The sequence below is a fragment of the Mycteria americana genome, chromosome 1, assembly GCF_035582795.1.
Source record: "Mycteria americana isolate JAX WOST 10 ecotype Jacksonville Zoo and Gardens chromosome 1, USCA_MyAme_1.0, whole genome shotgun sequence".
In the NCBI taxonomy this organism is placed as follows: domain Eukaryota; kingdom Metazoa; phylum Chordata; class Aves; order Ciconiiformes; family Ciconiidae; genus Mycteria; species Mycteria americana.
The window spans coordinates 181,456,327-181,478,094 of record NC_134365.1 but is presented as its reverse complement, the minus strand read 5'-3'; the positions used below and the strand labels follow the sequence as shown (position 1 = coordinate 181,478,094).

At 44.0% G+C, this 21,768-nt stretch overlaps 2 protein-coding genes across 2 annotated transcripts; one reads left to right on the top strand and one right to left on the bottom strand.

Annotated features, from left to right (window-relative positions):
- Window positions 1-1,674: 1,674 nt before the first annotated feature.
- Window positions 1,675-7,135, top strand: LOC142402666 (glutamine amidotransferase-like class 1 domain-containing protein 3, mitochondrial). The gene is made up of 4 exons (XM_075488367.1): window positions 1,675-1,876; window positions 3,270-3,441; window positions 5,332-5,536; window positions 6,842-7,135. Exons 1-4 carry the CDS (start codon window positions 1,769-1,771, stop codon window positions 7,032-7,034), a joined length of 678 nt encoding a protein of 225 aa, XP_075344482.1. The 5' UTR covers window positions 1,675-1,768; the 3' UTR covers window positions 7,035-7,135.
- Window positions 7,136-8,389: 1,254 nt separating this feature from the next.
- On the bottom strand, window positions 8,390-15,750 carry ACOD1 (aconitate decarboxylase 1). Its single transcript, XM_075491974.1, is given in 5 exon segments — window positions 8,390-9,745; window positions 10,625-10,830; window positions 12,818-12,907; window positions 14,050-14,211; window positions 15,601-15,750. Coding segments are annotated over 5 exon segments (1,563 nt in total). The 3' UTR covers window positions 8,390-8,790.
- Between the last annotated feature and the right edge of the window lie 6,018 nt (window positions 15,751-21,768).

Genomic DNA, 21,768 nt, shown 5'->3' with positions numbered 1-21,768 from the left:
CTGGAGACTCTCAGTTCCCCTATCCCCAAACCTAACCAACCTTTCTGCTCTCCTGCAGCTGAGCCCAGGGAGTCCCATGCCAGTAAGCATGTTGAACTGCCACTCCACTCTCACCAAACATGTTTTGTACTTCTCTGGGTTGAGATGGCTCCACTGGAATTTCCCTGGGGTCCTACTCAGCCTGGAGAGTAAGGTGAGGGTTTGGTGCTGTACACAGCTCTAACTCCACAAGTGTTTTGAGCTGAGAGGGATCTTCCAGAGTATGGTGGTGGATTAGGTGGTCAGGCAATCGAGGGCTTTCCGAGCTGGAGCTGCACTGCAGTCCTGCTCAATCCTGAGAGGCAGAGTGTGGGCTGTGGCGGAGACAGAGCTGTAGCCCTGCATTTATTTGAAGCAAAGCATTGCCCAGCAGACAGCAGTCTGCCCCTGTGCAGCAAGTTTCCTTATCTTGGCCCTTTCCTGTTCAAGAATCTCCCTATCCATCATCCTGCACAGACTCCTGACCTCACAGTATACAGCCAAATGCATTTTGCTACAGAAAGACTTTGCTTTCATATGCCGTTTTTGCTCTTCCCAGCCTACGCACTGTTGTGTCCCCTGCAGAACTCCCATACTCCGAATTTTTGGAAGACACTCGTATTTCTACAAGATCTACCCCTCTGGTCCAGTAAAAGCGTAGGTTTTCATTATTAAGTCCAAGTTTATTACTATTGTAAGACAAGCAGCTGATGAAAAATGAAGGACTGAAGAGCTAAGAGACCTTGCTAAAATTAAGTAAATCTGGTCTCCAGTGTGGCATTTTTGTGCTCAGTCATAAGGAGGAGGCTAGGGATGGACTTTTGCCTTGGCCTAAGGAAGAAGTTCCTTGGTTCTTTGCCCTTTGGTTCCCTAGGCTGATGCCTTAATGACTAAGCTGGGAGTAGGTGCAAGAAGGAGGTTTTGTTTTCCAAAGAAACTCTTTGGTTTTCCAGGTAAAATGGAGCCACTCCCTAGAGCACAATACAAGGTTAAGGGAGCTAAAAGGGGCACGTGGGTCTGCCAAGTATCACTGAAACAAACCGCATCAGGACCCAGCAGTACTGCTGGCCTCTACCCAAACTCCACTTTTTTTGGCTTTCAAAGCTGTATATTCATTACACCATTATAGTCCTATGTGTAAAACAAAAAAACAACCTCACCTCACGCGTACACTGCTGAGCCTTTGCAAGGTCCTACTGGAAGCAGAGCAACTTTGAGGCAAGCTGCAGGAACGCAGGTGTGCAACAGCACTGCAAGGGTCACCCAGCAGCACCTCCTCTGGGCTACTGCCCCGCCGCAGCAAGCAGGCCAGAAGAGAAATGGGACCTAAAATACAGCCCAGCCCCTTTCCTTTAAAACTAAAGAAGCATCTAATTCTCCTCCCCCCCGATTTCCCCCTAACGTTTAAAATTCATCCCTACCCACACTTTGTAGGCAGGAGGGAGAGCACCTAGTGAAAAACTGCCTGCAAGGAATCGCGCACGGTGTGCCAGACCTCCGGGGTGCCGGCTGTGGGGAACTCCGGAGCGTAAGCCCTGCGAGCCTGCTGACAGCCCGACCGCTGAGGCCGCGGGCCCCGCGGGGAGCGGCAAGATGGAGACCGAGCCGGAGCCCAGCGGCGCAGGCGCAGGAGGAAGAGGGAGGGAGGGAGGGAGGGAAGAGAAGAAGGGTGCTGTGAGGGCCAGGTTCGCCGGCTTGAGCAGCCCCTGCCCGGGCCTGAGAGGCGGGCGCTCGGCGGCTGCAGGCCGCCATGGGCAAGCGGGTGGCGGTGGTTCTCGCCGGCTGCGGCGTCTTCGACGGCAGCGAGATTCACGAAGCCTCGGCGGCGCTGGTGCACCTCAGCCGCGGCGGCGCGGAGGTAGGGGGCGGCGGGGAGGGCGGGGAGGCTGGGGAGGGGAGTGCCCGCGGGGTGTGTGTGCAGCCGCGTGTGACAGGCTCTCCCCCGGCTCTTTGCGCCCCTCAGCAGCCGAGGGACCCCCGCCTTGGCCTTCCGCCCTGTGCCGGGGCCCGGGGTAGGCCATCCTGTGGCTCCCGCTGTTTGCGGGATCGGAACCCCTGCTGCTTCACGGTGGGTCTTCTTCCGCCACTGCACACTGCAAAGCCTATTCAGCCATAACCTCCCTCCTTACCTTATTCCTCCTTTCCTATTTCCACCCCGCTCCCCAAATATGTGAATGTCCCCGACGGGAGCAGCGGTCGCATGCAGGCGGCTGAAGCCGGCAGCGAGGACTGGCAGGAGGCCTTGCCCTGCTCCTCTGTCCCCGCAGCGCACTCTGCGGGGGGCTGCAGGGAGCTGAAGATGGGGCCCGGGCAAAATTCCTGATCTGCGTTCCGATCGCTTTTGCAGAAGTCGGGCCCTCGGCCTCGCTCGGGTACACCTGCTTGTTTTCTGCTAGCTGTTTCTGGGCTTTTTCGGTGACTGGGAGTCGTTGGAAAAGCCTGGAGCAGGATGTGGTGGTGTGCTTTGCTCCTGTCTGTGGCTTCAGAGGGCGGAAGGTGGTCCCTTTCTGTCTGCGTGTAGCCCCGCTCAGGTGTTTGATGATAACAACAGCACCCCCGTATTTAGCACAAAATTGTCCTCTAAAATTAACTGAAGCAGTGAGCGCTGAGAAGTCTGCAAAGCAAGCATCAAAACAGATGTGTGAAAACAGCCCCTGCGGTACACCTTTCACAGAACTTTATAATTTTGATGCAGCTTTCCCCTATTGTGCCTAACCAAAATATGTTGTTCCATGTTTTGTTTTTCCTTCCTGCTACCAGTCTTCCAGGGAAGCAAGTAACTCTAATGTCTGTACTGGAAATGCTTGCAAAATTTGCATCTTTATCTTTTAAACTTTTTTGTAAAACTCTTTTAGCACTCTGATCCCATAGCGGTTAAGAGCAGCCTTTCTGTGACTCAGCTGTGTGTCCAGTCAGGCTGCTGGTATAAATTGTGGTGCTCTGTTTGTCCTTGGGGTTATCTGCCGAGGGAAGGCAGGCCCTGGCAAAGTCAGTAAGCTTAATGTTGGCATAAGAATGCACTCCTGTCAAAAAGCTGCAGGAGTAGGATGGGGATGATGGCCGGGTTTACCCATCCTAATATGTCACCTGCCGCTTTAGATATTTAATACAATAGATCTATCCTGTGGAATCCACTTCTCTTGGATAAGAGACTTCAGGAACAAAACTGTTTTCATTAAATGATCTTTATTGTGACCAATATGTATGAGTTCTGTTTACATTCACAAAATTGCTTCATCTCTATATTCTAGGTGAAGATATTTGCCCCCAATATTGAGCAAAGGGATGTAGTCAATCACCTAAAAGGAAGTCCAACAGAAGAGAAAAGAAATGTGTTAGCTGAAAGTGCCAGATTGGCAAGAGGAAACATTCAGGATTTGGCCGAACTGAAAGCTAGTGAATTCGATGCGGTCATTTTCCCTGGTAAGTGCTTTTAAAAGAAAATAACTTCTCTTTTTTCAATTGCAAATAACTGCTTTGCCTCTGCTACTTTTTTATTTTTAAATCTGTTTAGAGAATAAATTATACTCTTGAATTTGAAAGGTATGTGGTTTTTTCTTTTTTACTTCCTCACTTTCTTTTGAGGATGAGAAAATGTTTTCACAAGCTCTCATGGGCTGACAAGTCATCTCGGTTTATTTATTAATTTATAGTTCATTAATTTAAAATGCCAGAGTTTTCTTCTGGTGTTAGGTAATATATTTCACCATTCCTTCTTTTTAAAGACTGTGAAAACTTGCGGACCTACTTGCGGATAAGGGCACTGAGCAGAGTAGAAAAGTAAGGCCAGAACTTGACATTACATGGCAATGCCTTATTTTTAGGGCCTCTGAAATTGTTGGCAGAATAGTAGGTTGCCAAGTAGATTATAGTCCCTTGTCAGATGTGAGTACATTTTGTTTTAATTACATATCTGGTCTCCTGCTGATTGAGTTATACTAAATATGTTTATGGATAATTTTTTATTTGTAGACCACAAAATTGCCTTTCAGACGGAGGTAACTGTAATCACTTTAGAAATGAAGAAACCAAAGCATCACAGGGAAATGACGACTTGCTGAAGATCACTTTCCAGAATATTCATAGTACTGTTAAATATTGCCTTCACAATTGTGCCCAAGTGTTAATTTTGAAGCTGTTACACTGTCTTCTGTTGTAAAGCCAGCAGAGGGAGTGTGTATATAACGCAGAGAAACATACGTGCAGCGCTAAAATGAGCGGGTGACATCAGGGCTGATCAGGGAGTAGAGGCTAGCAAATATTTTCCACGTTAATTTCATGCTGTTATAACCCAGGCTCAAGGGGGGTGCTGTAGTAACTATTAGAGCAAAATAAACCCTATTAAGTTTGAAAATTAAAATCTTACCCCAGAGATTCCAGATAACACTCGAAAGTGAGCAAAGAGTGAAAGGAAAAATATTAAAAATGCAAAGCTTCTTGATATTGTCCATTGAAGTACTTGTGAAATTTCTGTTTGTTTAATGTAGAAAAGTTGATGTTGTGCACATTCCATAAGGAATCAAATATAATGCATGGTTACACTTACTAATAACCTTCTTGCTTTGATTATTCTGATGGTTATAAATCCAGCAAATCAAGGTGCTGTAAAATATAATCTGCTTGTACAATTACATGAAGATTAAATGCAAGTAAAGTATTGCTATAACTAATTTCTAGAAAGACAAATTCAACATTATTTTTAATAGGAAATTATGTTATCATTCCCAAGTGGTATGTCTCTGAAAATCATATGTTATCAATTCCTTTTTATGTAATATCCATTTTGTTTTTATTGAGTTAACCTTTATTTTTTTTAAGTCCAAAAGGAATTCTAGGTGGAGAAAAAAGCTCTCCTGTAATTGTTTAAGTATTGAACTAAAACTTGAGAGTGAAATTACTGTGGAGTGTCAAAGCACTGTTTGCATTACTCTCGTGAATGGCACTCTCTACTTTTAGCTGTTGTTGGCCTTTCTTCTAATCCCTCTCTTGCTTATCAAGGGGTGCATATCAGATGGTGCAGCTTTTCCAGTCACTAGCAAATGAATGTGAGGTTTCCTATTTCTCTATTTGTTACTCATTGAAGCAAGATTAAGATTTCTGGCCTATGTAATATATGTGGTATAAAAAATATGCAGTTAAACTTTTAACATTATAAACCCATCACATGTGCTGAAAGCTTTCAGTACAGTAACTTAACAGTCCTACGTATGCCATGATTATATTGCAAAAAAGGAGAACTTCTTTCTGGTATTGACTTTAATGGCTTTCAGCAGTGTCTTACATCTGAGCTTCTGGGTTTTGGGGTTTTTTTAGGTGGTTTTGGCGTAGCAAAGAACCTGTGTTCCTGGGCTGTAGATGGCAAGAACTGTACTGTCAACGAGCACGTGAGCGCCACACTCCAAGCTTTCCACAGTGCTAAAAAACCCATTGGTTTGTGCTGTATATCACCAGTCCTGGCAGCTAAAGTCTTTCCTGGTTGTGAGGTCACGGTCGGCCAAGATAAAAACGTAGATGGAAGGTAAGAAGGAAATGGACAGAGATAATTCACATGGGAATTAAGATTAGGAAATGGACAGTCTTCTGTGCAAAAGTTTGAGGTCTCTGGTGCCAGTAACCTTTGGGTAACTTATTAGTGACATTCTTCACTTATTTCAAATTTTCACTTGCATAGTAATAGTAGGCACAGAACTCTCAGGGCCGACAGACTGAATCTGTGAGGTCAGGTGATTTGTGCGCTACAGCGTTGGAACAATTTATCCCTAAATACAGAAATACATTGGTCTGTGATATGTTCTATGATATCAACATCCACAGACACATTACAATTAGTAGCATGAAAATTCTAGGTAGCCTTATCCCTTGCCTAAGCTGTCACTCTGTGAGCCACCGAAGGTAACATAGGTACCTGCACTGGCTTTACTGTGGTGCGTGGGTGCTAATGAGTCACTGGATGTAGCATCTGTCAGTCCTAAAAGTGACAGAACAAAGAGACTTTTACAGAATCCTACCTCTGCAAACACACAGGTGACCAAGGATATCCAGTTATTTTTTCATGTTACATTCATGGTAATTGAGTGATAGATTTTAGCTCATATGCCTTTGAAGGCCATGATTCGTGTTGCAAATGTGCAAATGAAGAATAGGCATCTGGCCAACTGGCATTCAAAAATTTGGTACCTTGTGGTAATTTGAGTGGCTGTTTAAATTGCATCTGTGGGGGTTTGTCTGCTCAAAGATTTTTAATAAAGTTTTTCTAGTGGTAGTGGTTTGGGGCCAGTTTAGGGGAGGCAGATGAGAACAGCGCCTGGCAGAAGTCAGTGCTGCTTCAAGGACTGTCAACTCCCGATAAAACTTCTGAATGGAATTTCCTATCAGCAACAGTAGTGAGGGATTGCCTCCACCCCCCTGTTCCTGTCTTATCCAGGGGGAAAAAAAAAATCTCTGCAGAATCCCAGTGGAAGACCCTATATGGAGGTCTTGGAAAAGGTCTAACGTGTCTGCAAGTTCAGCTGGCATCTCTCAAACTTTTGAGGATCAGTTATGGCTGCACTTGGTATCATCTTGTAAACTTATTAAAAGATTGTTAAAAACAGAATTGTACCTTCTGACATACTGTGGCTCTGCATTTCAGACCTTGTTTGCGAAGATACCAGATCGCTGGTATATAGGCTGCCACCTGACAGTGGCAGTCTGTTTGACTCCCTTGTCATTATCAGCTAAAGAGTCACTTAAATATTCTTGTAGTTCTCTCATTCAAGTGATTTTGGCAGAACTTCATGGCTGTATCATCTCTTTATGTTAATTACAGTCTTTTAATTTACAGATTTCCTGATGCTGAAACAGCATCTGCTATAGCAGAGCTTGGATGTAAGCACATTTGCAAAAATGTAAATGAATCTCACGTGGATGAAGCCAATAAAATAGTTACTACCTGTGCTTTCATGTGCAAGGCTCCTCTGCATGAAATCTTTGATGGAATTGGAACAATGGTACAAGAAGTCCTGAAACTTGCCTGACTGGAAGCGTACAGACTTTTGCAAGGAAATCAATTTAGCTAAGCATAAGCATTTAGCTTCCTTTGCTTGTATCAATAAAATAATGCAACTATTAAACTTCACAGTTCTTGGTTTGTTTTGGTTTTTTTTAATATCTGTAATACATCAGATGGTTATTGCTGAGTTTATCTTATTTATTTCTCTTTTAAAATAAAAGCATGTGTTGAAGGTTGGGGGGGGGGGGGTGTTCCCCTTGTTTTCCTCACGAATCTGACTGTATTCAGTCTTGATAAGATAATGTAGGAACCCTGCTTGTCCAATGGGGTTTTATCACATCACTAATGATTATCAGTAATTCACATTTGGTGTTGCCCAGCTATAATTACAGATGAAATACCTGTAAATGAGTCTGTATACCTTCAGTATAGCTGAGTAATTCAATTCTACTTTCTAATCAGAAGGGAAAAACAAAAGAATGTGGTTATTTGGGTTTTTTTCTTCCCTTGCAAGTCTTTAAGCAAGTATAACTAATGAACTTCTGAAATTTTTGCAGAGCCTCCTAGATAAACTGACTTTATAAACCACGAGTCAGAGGCTTAAGTACAAATGAATACATTGTATGTGGAAAATAGACAAGTTTTGCTCTAATAAATGAAATAATTTGAGATTTAGTTAGTAAAATGAATTAGCTTTATTTTGTGATTTTTTTGCATACATGGTTTAGCGCCCTGAGGAAGGTACATTTTATATATGTTAGAACACGTGCTTTGATCTTACAAATGTGAACAAAGGTAATCAGCCTCTCTTAGAAGCACAATCTGGCAAGGCTTTGTACTCCTGAAGGAACTAAAAATTCCCGGAATTCATTATCAAGGTAAGTTGATTCTCACTGTGGACCCCTAATTGTCTCAGCATAAGAAGCATTCTGATGCTCACAGGTCTCTGTCAGTCATAACGAGTGTACTGTAGCCCATGCTTTGCAGTGCCTGAAGTAATCTAAACATGTCATCGCTCATTAGTGCTAATCGTGTCTTGTCGAGCGAGCACCTTGTAACTGGAGCGGGACTACAGCAGGAACAAACCTGTACCACAGAGCAGCCAAAAGATGGAACTGGGAAATAACGCTTTTATGAGGAGGAGTGCTGAGTTGTCCCTCTTGCTCAGCAGCTGGTGTGATCAGGAAGGGCACTAACCTTTACCTCGTCAATGCAAGACCAATCGTTACAGCAAAGCCTGATGCGTTGCAGGGTATCAAGTGCTACCACTCTGTATGCGTGCCGTGTTTATTACAGCACAAATGTCAAAGCTGGGACGTAACAGGTGGCCTCTTCATGGAGGCTTTAGAGCTAAATCTACAGAAATAAACATATAAAGGCTTTTATTTTCTGTCCTTCTCACAGTGATGTTTCTTACGGACACAGCATTTCCACACTCCTCCAGAATTTGGATTTCCTTTATGGAGTTATTTAGCAAAGCAGAACATACTGACATTTTTGGCAGAAAAGCAGGGAAATTTTTGTGTTGCGCACAAGCAGTGCTGTTCCTCTAGAGGTATAAAGATAATTGAAGTCGACTGTGCCAGCAGAGGATCTTCTGTTCAGCCTGAGCTGTGCACGTAATCACTAAATTATTTACTTAGTCAAAAACCACAATATTGGACTGAGCATGGCTTTTCTGTTACAGAGTCCTATTTAAAAGTGCTTGAGTCACTAAATAAGAGTTTGTCCTGAATTTTGTGTTTGTCTTGTGAACAGCGTCTAGCTGTTGCTTGGAACATTCAAAGGAAGCGCAGCTTCTCTGAAAGCGCTCTAGCTGACTGTCCTGATAAAAATGTACTTAATACAGAACTGTCCTCTACTTTTTCCAGATTGTACACGGTCTCTATAATGCCTTCTGCGGCTTCTGCAGGCAGGACGCTGGAGGCATTGGATTGAAACTTTTTCTCCAAGTCCTCCTTTTTCAGAGGTTTCCTCCAGTGTCCATAGAACGTATCGCAGCGGTCGCTGATGGTTTTGCCGTCCCGAAGCGTGACACTCACTTCGCAGTAAAGGCTCTCAAAGCTAGGTGTGTTATCGGGAGGGTGCTCCAGCTGTGTTTTGCAGAGAAGCTCCTGCAAGGCTGGCCTGTGAATGTTCTCACTGGCGAAGGACTGGACTGACATGCTGCCATCCAGCAAAGCAGAGCATGCAACGAACTGGAAGGAGTGTCGAGCTTCATGCTCTGAGGTAGGGCTGGGTCTGTTCACATATTTGACCTCTGGGACTTTGAGAATGACTTTCTCAATTTTATCAAGGGGGAGCAAGTTGTCACTGCTCTCCACAAGCTTCCTCCTAACAGAAGATGCTGCATCAGCCACCCAGTGCGTTCCAAGATGAGCAGGAAAGCGTTTGATGGCCACGTCTTGCTGGTCCAACAGCCAGGGATAGGACTGCAAGGTTGGCAGAGACTGTGGGCTGTAATCTGTATAGAAGGCACCTATCCCTGACTCCATGTCCAAGATCTGTTTGTTTCCTTGAAGGCCCTGTGATGCTAAGCAAGCTGCTTCCAGTCCATGCTTGGCAGCATTGCCAACGTGGAGGGGCTTCGTTTGGGTTGCTGCGTTAGCCAGTGGGGCACCCGCATAGGAGGCAGCAATAGCCAAGGCGTTTTTACATTTCACTTGGTCAAGAGATAGCAGTTTAGCACAAGCTGCTGCACTCCCCATTGTACCAACCACAGTCGGTGGGTGAAACCTGAGAAAACAAAATCTCTTCATTACCGTATTTCAAAAAGTCACCTGAATTCACTATATACACAGCTCCAATTTCCTTTCACTGCTGTGGAAGACGGATTGGACCATAAAGACACATACATTAAAAATTCATGTGTGGTCCTAATAGAAAAAGTTGTCGCTTTTCCCCAGGAACACGTTAAACTGGAATAGTACCACCTACAATAGGTACTCCCCAGAAGGCAATTGAAACGTTAGAACTGCTCATAGTTCAAGGCATACTGAACAGGATAATGGCAAAAGCGTCACAGTTTACAGTCATCTATTAATTATCTGTAAATAATTTATAATCATCTATAAATTATACATATTGGGGGAGGCAAGTTTTGTTATTCTGAACTAGTTTTGCAAAACTGGTAGAAGGAACACACAGAAAATAGCAAGAAGAGGAAGAGATCGAGTCCATCCCACACTTCACGGCTGTCCTCTAAGCACACCCCATCTTCTTGGGCTCTGCTCAGAGCCCAGCACTGGTGACTCCTTTCTGCTGAGAGCAAGCCACTCTTTGCAAGTGAGGCATGACCACATGTATTCACGAAAGCCTGAGACCTCTGCTGTTAAACGTTGCCCTTTTGCTGCTGTTTTTTAATAAATAGGGAGGTCATCACCTCCTTCTTGTAAACTGATCAATGCTTTCAAAAAGAAATCTATTAGCTAAGCCATAAGGAGTCATGTAAGTGTATTTACATTTAAGATGAACCTTTCCTAAATTTCCAGACAAACAACATAGAAAATATGATTAACTGTGCTATTTGTATTTTAACTGGCATTTAATTAAGTGTATTAACACTGAGAAAAAAACCCTTCCACTCAACTTTCTACTTGAAGCATTTCTATGTACCTTTTTGGAATATTCCTGGCTTCGCTGGAGAAGCGCAGCAGCCTGCCTTGCACTTCGATTCCCACGTTGAAAGCTAAGAGCAGATCGAGACCTGAGATTTTTTTCTTCTGAGGAAAGGCCTCTGAGAGTGCAATCACGGCGGGGAGCACAGCCCCAGATGGGTGTGTGGCTGGATGCCATGTGTCGTCAAAATCCATTGAGTGCACCTAATGGAAAGAGGAAGCCTTGACTTGTCATCAGAAATAAACTCTTGGCAAGATTGGCTCAGTCAAATGAAACTACTGTAACTGGTATAAAAAAGGACTGAAGAACTAGATATTCCTTAGAGAGCAAAATTTCAAAAGTCTTTCTTTTAAGACCTTTACTCCCAATGCGGCTCACTGAGAAGTGGCAATGAAATACAAATTTTGCCTCAAAGGAGTATAATTCTAATTCAAGTTGCACCAGTCTAGAACCCATATGACAATGAATCTTCTTTCCTACAATAGGCTTTTGCTGCTTTAATTAGACTGGTATAATTAAAGCAGCAGTTCTAGGTCCACCATGTGAATGATGAATTTTCACTTCCCCCAAAACATAGAAACATAATGAAATTACTTCTCCTGTGCTGCAACTGATGCTGCCATTTGGGCTCACACCATTAAAGCTGTAGCAGTCGAATCCATACTGCTAACTGAAAGTTGTATCAGAACAACTTCTCTAGTGCAACCATCCACAGGCAACAGGCACAAGCCTGCAAAGGTACATGAGGCTTTAGCCTGAATTTTCAGCATGTCAGAACAAGACCTGTCACACGAAGAACCAGACTCCCTGGGGTTGCTGGGAGCAGGAGAAAGCTACAGGCTTAAAACTGGGATGAGCTGCTTAGCCCTCGAGAGCATCCAGAGAGGCAATTCCTCTTTCCCATGCCCAGATCCCAGCTGCTTGGGAAGATTTTGGGCATTCCCAGCATGGCAAATGGCTGCTGTTCTGGAAGCAGACTGCTCCCAGCAGTGCACTCAGTGTTTGCAATGTACTGCTTGTCGGACTCCCCCCCTCTAAAATTTTGAGAACCTCCAAGGAATTGAGAGCATCAGGGACAGCATTTTTAATGATGTAGTAATGCCTCAAAAGCTGAACTTTCACACCTATTCACCCGTGTCTTACTTGAGAGCAAACTGGGAAGGTGGTCAGGCTCCCCAGCGCTCAGGTCTTCACCCATAATACTGGGAATACACACTTCTGAGGACTGTATTCCTGAACAGACAGAAGAAAACCCAGTCCCTGCCTTGAAGAACTTTGATGCCAGCTGGGAAGATGCTCTGCAGTGCGGGATAAGGACAGTTGTGCCCAATACCTGGTGTCTTCAATAAGCGCTTAGAATTGACCTGTGACTGAGATGTGAACTGAAATGATCACATACATGCTAACAGCCACATTTGAATATCACACGGGCTACTAGGAGCTGAGAGGTACTAGATCTCATTTCCAAGGTAATTTTCTCTACATTGGAAATGAGGTGTCAAACTGGACCTCTGATTTTGTTGTCACACTGATTTAGATAGGCTTAATATTACCGTTTCCTTGGTTGGTCACCTTCCCTAGTTTTGCGTAATTGCCAAATTTGTCTACTCCACCTCTGGCACATCTTTCAATTTCAAACGGTTTCAGCCTAAATCTGAATTTAGACAGATGTCTGAGGAGTCAGTTATTGCTTTACTGTCAAAGTATGTGTCCAAAATACATAATTGGCTTTTGCAAACTGCATGACTGAAGATTAAATTGCCTTGTGATATTATATGTGTATATGTACATGTGCATCTGTCTGTATTTGTGTTTTTCTGTAACTATACTTTGCCAGTTGGGGTCAAATTTGGATCCCAGTGAAATCAGTGAGAGCTAGAGTATGTCTTTGTAATGCAGCTGTAGCAAGGTTGTAACAAGCTGTAGAGTTCTGACCTTTGAAAACAGCCCCAAGTCCCACATTAAAAGTAAGGGAAGCTGTTGAGTTGGGTCAGATATATATTATACCTTGAGTCCAGTCTCATTGGAAGAAAGTTGAAGCACATTAGGAAAACAGTCTAGGAAATTTTTGTAGTAGGCTTCAGGCACAAGAATAAAGTAAACTAAGATTTTAGGAGCATTCTGTTCTGTCTAGAGTGAGAATGGTATCAATCAGTGTGATTTAAGAGCAAATAAAAGAGCATCCCTTACAGCCACTCCATTCACAAAAGCTGCATACAGAGGAGGCAGTCGGGAATCCAAATGGCCCCAGATGGTACTGGATATATCTGAGCTGTAGATCTGAAACAAATTGACATCAATTAATTCAAAGTCCCGAACTCAAGGATAAATGTGTGCCATATCTCTGATGTAACTGAGATCAGACCATACCCTCTTGGGACGCAACTGTTCCCTTTCATGAGAAAAATATTGTTCTACCAGAAAGTATGAAAAGAAACTTGTTTTCCTGTTGGCTTATGTCAAGGGCTCTTTCCACCCAAACAGACCTCAGGGGGCAGACCAACACCATCCATCTGGCCATTCAGTACCTTCACACAACCTCTGGCCATTGATGTCCCTTCTCACCGCCCATCGGCAGTTCCCTCAGGACTGTCATCATCTTGTTGGGGAAGATCTTCAGTTAAAGGTTCTGATTTTCTGTGTGTTAGTAGGCCCTGGGTAAATGACATATAGCCTCCTGATGCTGGTATCCCCATACTGTAAAGGGCTCTGCTCTTTTCCTTTTGCTGTGCAGACCTTTTAGCCAATGAAGAGATCTTTACGGAATTAAATAAAAGGGCATAAACTGCCATGGTTTGGGAAGGGGGGGATCTCTGTGCGAACAAACTTATTGGCACACAGGGCTCTGAAGCCTGAGTCGAACTAGGCAGGTATGACTGATAAAACAGTGGGCTAAACTCCTCCTCATTGATGTGCTCCTGTGTTGGGAAGGCTTCTCCTCAAGGTCAAGTACTCCTCTAGTTTAAGGAGAACACGACTGGAGGAGAAACATGACCAAGAAACATATACCTCAGACAACAATTATGTTTTATGGAGTGGAAGTAACCCACTACTAACTCTCCATCCCTTTAACAGTCCCTTATTTTTGAAAGTCTAGTGATAAGTGATGTTTGCTTTGCTGATGTTTTTAATAAAATCTCATAGGTGAAAGAAAGGAAGGGTTTCTTAATTAACTGTGGGTGTGCAGTGGAAGGTCTTAGCATACAGTCTGTTACACAGACTTTTGCCCGTCCAGAGTTAAAAGTAACTCGAGCAATGAAGCTTCCCTGTCTCCAGTAGGAAGGACACTTCCTACTGGAAGTGTCTGTCTTTCCATCCCCAAAAGAATTTCACCATGACAAAGTTTCCCCTTATAGCCCAAATTTTCCCTTGCTTTTCTTAAAGCTAAACCTTAGGGTATGCTATGAATGCCAGCACCTTACCTTGCTGTACTGTGTCACTTTGTGGCAGACCTCAGTGCTGGTACCCAGAAGCCCCACTCCAAGAGTATCCAGAATCATTCGCTTGCTTCTCTGAATGACTTGGTCTGTCAAGTGGTTTGCATTCAAACCATGAATCACATTGGCAAAATTTCCAGTAATTGTCTAAGAGGGGAAAAAAAAAGAATAAGTAGATATTTCTCTTCATTTAAAGAACGTTTTTTTTCTTTCTTCCTTTTTTTTTTTTTTTGCTTTCAGTTTTGGACTACTGCTTAGCATGCTGGCCATTTCTGTTGCCCTGCCCCTGCTTACATGAATTGTGTCAGCAAAACTAAGGTTTGAATTCTTCCTGTTTTTATTCCCAGAAATGCCACAGTGTTATTTATATTTTATTTTTACTTTCACCAGTGTCCTTGTCTGTTCTGTATTTCTGCTGCTTCCTCCTTGACTTGAGTCCTTGAGGGTAAGCACTGCGGGTGATGTAACTTTGCAAGATATCTATAACTATATCTATACACACACACACACACACACACACATATATAAAACAAATAGAAGCAAAAAACATCTGGCTTTCCATAGCACCTTCTTATTGCTATTGAAATCAGTGGGGAAGTGGCATTTCAATCCAATGCAGCCACTACCATACAAAGAGGCAAGACTTAATCAACCTGAGTAGCAGAATTACCATCCCAAGCCTTGCTGAGCTTGGAGCTCAGTGGGAGATGGGACTTGGCAGCCCTACCTTGCACCCGCCGCTCCTGGCTCCCAGCTCCCAGCTCCCATTGAATTAATGCCCAGCTGGACTCCCAGCTTTTCTCCAAGACAAGATCTCAGCTCTTTGAAAAGCAGTGGCTCCTTGTTCCTGGCTCCTGCTGATCTGGGAATTATATTTCTAATTTTGTTTTGCTTTCCCATTGAGCATTGGCCCATTATGCAAACTCAGCCTGCTGCTTCTTGGCTAGAGTGGTTAGCTGCTGTTAATATCTCTATTAGAATCTAATCCAGAACTTCCCTTCTCTGACCATTAGAAACTTCTCACTGTAGAGGCATATAGTATTTACAACCAGTCTATACACGTGCTTGCTCTTTTTATATTGGCATTACTGAATATAGCTCTTCTCTCTGGAAATTGTCTCCTTCCATTTCCCCTCGTCCTTCCCCTTCCTCTACTCCCCTGCACATATCCACACAGAGTGGTGATATTTCCTCTTGGCCTTCATTTTGCTAAGTTAAACAAACCAAACTGTGCTGCTCTCTCCTTTATAATACAGGCTCACCCCTACTATGCTAGTAGCTTTTCATTGCGTTGTTCCAATTGGATTTCTCTTTTCTGGCAATGGTGACCAGAATTGTACCCAGTATTTCAGGTAAGTTCTCACTCAGCTTTGTAGTAAAGCATTAAGACTATCTTGAGGTACACAAGTCATTTAAAGCAGGTGAACCACATATCCCATGGTGTGATGCATGCCTACTGAAACATATAGAGTGAGGATACAAAAGCTTAAACAGCAAAGTGTATCTTTCTTACAGTGCAAAGAAACAAGACAGTACCTTTGCCCACATCTTGGAGGGATGGTGCGCGGTCCCAGAGAGATGCAGCAAACGAGTGGAGGCCAGCGAGCAGGGCAAATCACTCTCTCACTATTTATATATGTGTGTCTGGGGTGGGGGAAGAAATATTAGGCCTTTTTTCTTGCTCATCTTGTCCTGCCCATTTCCTCCTCTGTCTGGAAATGTTCCTTTTTCTTCACTTTCAACTTTCCTCTGACTAACTGTACTATAAACTGCTGGTACGTGTGTGATAGGACTTTGTCTGCCACATACACGTCACGTGTAAATGGATGTATGCGACATTTTATTACCAGATAGAAACTGATATATTAATTTGAGTGTCTTACATTTGGTAGCATGGAGAGAAGAGGTCATCAGGTGAGTCAGGCTGACCTTGGGGAACCACAGCAGGGCATGGATGGGAGAGGTACTAGACTACGGGATGGCAAAGGCTGTTTTAATTTAAACCACCTGTTGTTGCTTTGTTTTGTTTTTTTTTTTCTTTCACTATATCTGTCTCCTCTATAATACATACGATTCAGACATGGGAAAGGTGTGCCGTACGAATTTCAGACCATAAATTGGATTAAGGCAGCTCTTGGCATTTAATAGTGTTTTAACAGCATGAATCGCTATGTGAGGCCATCATTTCTACTAGCAGGTTTTCTGCATCTCAGGCAAGGATTTATTCTCTGAGGAAGGAGGCACTTCTCCCACCATCAGTTTAGGGATTTCGATTCTGTGGGAATCCCAGACTACTACAAGATAGTGAGTGAGAAATCCCTGCCCATCCCGTCAGGAAGGGAGCAGATGCCAGAGGAGCATGAGTAGAGGCCACTGAATAATTCTGAAGTGAAAAAGTAATGTGTGTCTGAAGTTTGGGAACCTCCTGGATTAGGGAGCCAAGTATCAAGTCTTTTCAGAATTGCAGTCTTGCGCTTCCATGCTTAAGCGCTGCCTAAAACTTCAGGAACCTCAGCCCTTTACTCAGCCTAGCCTCAAATAATTTTGTAAAGCTTTATCTAATTCCTGAGTGCTTCCAGGTATTAGTCTATAGGTGTTAGGTCTATAGGACCAGCACTAGTCTATAGGTGAAGTTAAACATTTATTTGAGTGGTTCTAACTACTACAGAAAGGTCCTGTTTCAGGCTGTGTCCTCTCCCCGCTCCCGTCCCTGGACACGTAGTCCTCCTCTTCCTCGCACCAGCGCTGATGCTGAGCAGACCCCTTTCTGAGCTGGTCCAGCCTGTCTCCGGAGCCAGCTTAGGGATTCTCAGCTGTCAGGTAAAACTGAGTTTCATTGCCTTGGAAATGCAAAATTAAATCTAGCACCACAAGTAGAGGGAGAGAGAAGTAGGGCTAGCAGTATTCTGTGAAATTTTGGGAGGGCACGGGCAGGTAAAAAGAGATAAGAGGGGATCAGTTGTTCCCCAGCAAGCTCTAACACAGACATTTGCCTATTTTGCCTGTGGCTTGAGCCAGCTCTGCTTATGGACGTTGTCTTCAGGTGCCTAACTTGATGCTGAAAATTGCACTGGGTAACAGAATGCCTTAAATGACAGAAGCAGTAGTGTGTCTGTTCACAGATGTGGCCAAAGAGCCTGAGGCCCAGGACTCCTAAACCCCAGCCCTACAAACACATACATACTTCTTCCTTGACCCCTCTATGCTACTGGATGGCACAAAGGAGATCCACAGCCAGGTAAGGGGAGTTTTCCTAACATAAGAAGCAGTGTGGGACCCTTTTCATTTCCCCTGACAACTCCAATGGAGGCAATAGTTGATACAGCTGAACAGCTGAAAAGTAGGCAGTAACGTAATCACTGATAATCTAATTTATTGCTCTAATGGCTGCTCCAATACAGGTGGCATTATACTGGAAAGACCACAATCAGAATGGGGCAAAAAATGGCTCATAACCCTCTTCATCTCTAGAAAGCATAGTGTAGTCAGCCTGCAGGACTGCATCTTCAGCCTGCATCGTGCCTCAAAACAAGGCCTATACAACAGTTTACAGCTTACAATGTCTTACTACACCCCGACACTTTGAAACACCTATGACAGCAAAGAAATGCAGAGGCCCAGCTGCCTTTAATCCCATGTCAAGCCTCCAAAGTGAATTCAGATGGGAGCCAGAACTTGTGATGTGCCTTGCCATGTGATTGTGCAGTCACACGCTGCTAGCTGATCTCAGATACGCGGTCACTTCCTTCTGTAGCCTTGGTTGCAGGATGGATTGTCCCATGCATTGCAATAGTAACATCAGTACTATTTAAGGACTGAACTGAGTTATTACGAGAAAGTTACTTTTTTAAAAAAAGAATGAAATGAAACGGTAAATGCACAAAATTAAATTGCTTGGGAGACCCATTTCCAAAATGTGGTCTGCAGACCTTAGTCAGGTGTATGCTGTAGACTGGGAGGGAAAGGAAAACAATACGATTATCACTGCAGGAGGAAGAGGCATTTATACAAAGTCCTGTACCTCCACGGGAGAATTCGTAGGAGTCTAAACAGAAGAAGGTTGAAAATCACTGACTGAGTGTTTGGCACAGGCTGTCCACCCTGACAAAGGGAATCTGCTGCTTTCCTCTTCTTTGACACAATACGCATGGTTCAGCAATTTGGGCAGACAATTTGTTAACTTTCGAGCACGATGGAAAGACAAAATGCGTTCATCCAAATGCCATTTGCAACATCGTGCACAGCTACAGTAATGAGCTGTGTTGATTACAGAACAAGGCTTTAGAAAACCAGTGCCCCACAGAGTCTATTTTCTCCTGCTGACATCACATTTTTAAGCTGCTTTTTTCTTTCTTTCGCCTCCAGTTATTTTAGGCTAAACTCTGCCCACACCTGCAAGCTGTATATTTGCAACTGAAAGCAGTTTTGGCCTTAACCTTATGCTCCTTTTGTTCTAAAGAAATATAAACAATTATGACAAAATACAGAGGCCAGGCTTCCTTTTCTCTAAGCCAGCTTTTAAGATGTAACTTTGTTCATGGGCTGTGCTAAGATGAGAAAATGGGAGGCAGGCGCCACTGTGCTCTGGTTACAGAGCCTCTGCTATTGCTGAGGGTCTGAAAACACCTTACAAGAGCAGGACCTGATCCTTTTCCCTCTACTGGGGTATTTTAAGCACAGTAAAGAGGTGCAAACCTTAGCGAATGGTGTGGAATAGGTCGCTTGATCTAAATCTTGTTAACAGCCCTACAGCCATAAATCCTGGGATCCCATAATTCTACACCACTACCGTTATAGTCTCCCATGCCTCTTTTTCCCCAGGCCTACCTTCCCATATCCACCCCAAGAGCAATTACTGAGCTAGCCAGCAATAATACACAGCAAAAGTAATAGGCAATGATTGCACCGTGAAATGTATAGTTCTGGAAATTTCTAGCCTATAGTAGTTCTCTAATTCACTTACTTGCATAACTAGCGACAACTGCAGTGTAATCTCTGAGAAGTTACAACACCCTTGTTTCCTTTTTTCAAACTCCTCACAGCAAATCTTGGAAGTGCCAGGCCATATTCTGGTAAAGGTTGCTATGAGTCAACGCACCAGGTCTACATTACACTGTTCTTCTCATCTTCATAAATTAGTGGTTGTCCTGGTTTCAGCTGGGATAGAGTTAATTTTCTTCCTAGTAGCTGGTATAGTGCTGTGTTTTGGATTTAGTATGAGAACACTATTGATAACACATGGATGGTTTAGTTGTTGCTAAGCAGTGCTTGCACTGGTCAAGGCCTTTTCAGCTTCCCATGCTCTGCTGGGTGCACAAGAAGCTGGGAGGGGGCACAGCCAGGACAGCTGACCCCAACTGGCCAAAGGGCTATTCCATACCATATGGTGTCATGCTCAGTATAGAAACTGGGGGAGTTGGCTGGGGAGCAGCGATTGCTGCTTGGGGACTGGCTGGGCATTGGTAGGTGGGTGGTGAGCGGTTGCATCACTTGTTTTTTTCCGGGGTTTTGTTCCTCTCTCTCTCTGTCTCTTGTTGTTTTCCTTTTCATTACAGTTTATTATTATTATTATTATTAATCCCCCCTTCCCCCAATTATTAAACTGCTCTTATCTCAACCCACAAGTTTTCTTACTTTTGCTCTTCAGATTCTCTCCCCCATCCCACTGGGGAGAAGGGTAAGTGAGCGGCTGCATGGTGCTTGGTTGCCGACTGAAGCTAAACCACGACAGTGGTGCTATTGCTAAAGGCAAGTCCTCACAGCTCATTTTAAACTTGTAATGTAGACGCTGATTTGCTTACATGAGCTGTAAGATAGAGGTACCAGACATAACTGAGATAATCATGTAGGATCTTGTTCAAGACAGATTGATCATTTCAGTTATAGACATACCATGAACTCAAGCTGCTCTACTAGTAGCAAAAACATGTTTGAAGCCAAAGATTGTGTCACTGAATGATTAGGCAAGCCCCTTTGACATTGTTTATGGAGTAGTGTCAAGGGGCCTGAACTATAACGACGCGAGAAGACACCGCAGGTCCATGAAATTCCTGTTGACCCAGTGTAAATTTTAGATCTCACCCATACTATAGCCTTTACATGTATTACTAGTGTCAGCATTCAGATGCTGGCAGTGCAAGGGGCTACACCATGCTCGGCTGCCTCGGGTACACAGCAAGGCAGCTCAGGAGGAGGAGGTGTAGACAGGGTGACACAGCCAGCCCCAGTCCCCTGTGAATCGCCTCTGCACGCTGGGGTACCACCACTTCTCCCTGGGATGCCTCGCAGTCACATTCCCAAAGCTTTACTTCATCCCACTGTAGCTTCCCACCCTATTTTCTAAAGAAATAAGGTTACCTGGGCTAGTAGTAGGTGGCCGTAGGGTTTCTGTGTGACATGACCTCCAGTCTGAATAATATCAGCAGGTGTAGGAGATCACGTAGGTTTTCTGTACGTGCATAGACTTTGCCATAACTTCTCCTTGTTGATGGTTTTGGCAGCCTGGGGCAGCCTGTATCACATATTGCTCTCTTAATCAAAGAGCAGTCATGATGTCTATATTAAGTGGCCAAAATGCTGCCAGATGTCATTACAGGACTTGTGCCATTTGGGGAGGTGATAAAACTTGACTAGCATATATTCAGAGTTTGATTAGCGGAAACCAAATTAGCGTGAGCGCATGTGAGGTATGTGGCAATCTAATTACATTACCAGCAGAATTCCGGTGGTGCAAACGAGGCATTAGTCACTGTGCTGGGCTGCTGCATCGTATGCGGCAAGGTATCCAGCGAAGAGACCCTCCTGATCGTTTCAGAGTGAGCCCAGATGTCAGGCCATAGCAGGTCCCAGCAAGCCTGTGGTGGCAGCCCAGTGGGGAGATGTGGATATCAAGATCTAGTATATGAAAAGCTTCAACATCAGTTAAGGGATAAAAGAGCCTCTCTGCATCTCGGCTATTGCTCAGGGATTTTGAACCCTCAGGAAATTATCCCAGATGCCATTACAAACTTTTGTCTGCACTGGAAGGGCTAAAATAACACCTAAAGCATATACAGCAAAACCAGAATGAATAATAAAACATTCTCCTTCAAACAGGAACAGGTTTTGGGAGAAAAATTCGCCTAATTTTGTGAGAGTCCATCATTTACCTGTCAGCAGCTGCAGAAGCACTTGAGACAGGTACTGGGAGATGATGTGTGAGTTGGCAGAATTGTTCCTACAGCTTTCACCGCAGACGCTCGCTCTCCTTCTCTCAGCTTAGTCCCTCCCAAACATAAACCCCCCTGGAAGGATTTAAACAATGAACCATGTTGCAAAAGCCATGGGGTACTTGTTGCTAATGGCTTGCTCATTCTCCAAGCCTGTGCCATGGGTTGATTTCCCCCCCCCCTCTTAATCGCTGGACTGCAACATCTGCTTGAACAACGTGCTCTCATTTTGATCCCAGAGGCAGCGTGGGTATCCCGTGAGCTACACGCATGTCGCTAGCCTTTAGCATCCTGTGGTCTCTTTTGGGGCACTCCAGTAACTGGAGAAAGACTCTTTTTCCTCATCTGTGGTTGTACGTAGCTAGCTCATGCATCTTCCACCCCTGATATATTTCAAAAGTACCAAGAAATACTGGAAAACAGCCTAAAATTACACTTTAAATATGGCAGTCTCTGATTTATGGTGTAATTATAAAACATGCCATGGTAGTTATTA

What these genes read in the sequence shown, in the direction of transcription:
- LOC142402666 (XM_075488367.1), top strand. Translation starts at nt 1,769, where the DNA reads ATGGGCAAGCGGGTGGCGGTGGTTCTCGCCGGCTGCGGCGTCTTCGAC. An exon ending in TCAGCCGCGGCGGCGCGGAG is followed by an intron (nt 1,877 to 3,269) that starts GTAGGGGGCGGC and finishes TCTATATTCTAG; the next exon opens with GTGAAGATATTTGCCCCCAA. An exon ending in CGATGCGGTCATTTTCCCTG is followed by an intron (nt 3,442 to 5,331) that starts GTAAGTGCTTTT and finishes GGGTTTTTTTAG; the next exon opens with GTGGTTTTGGCGTAGCAAAG.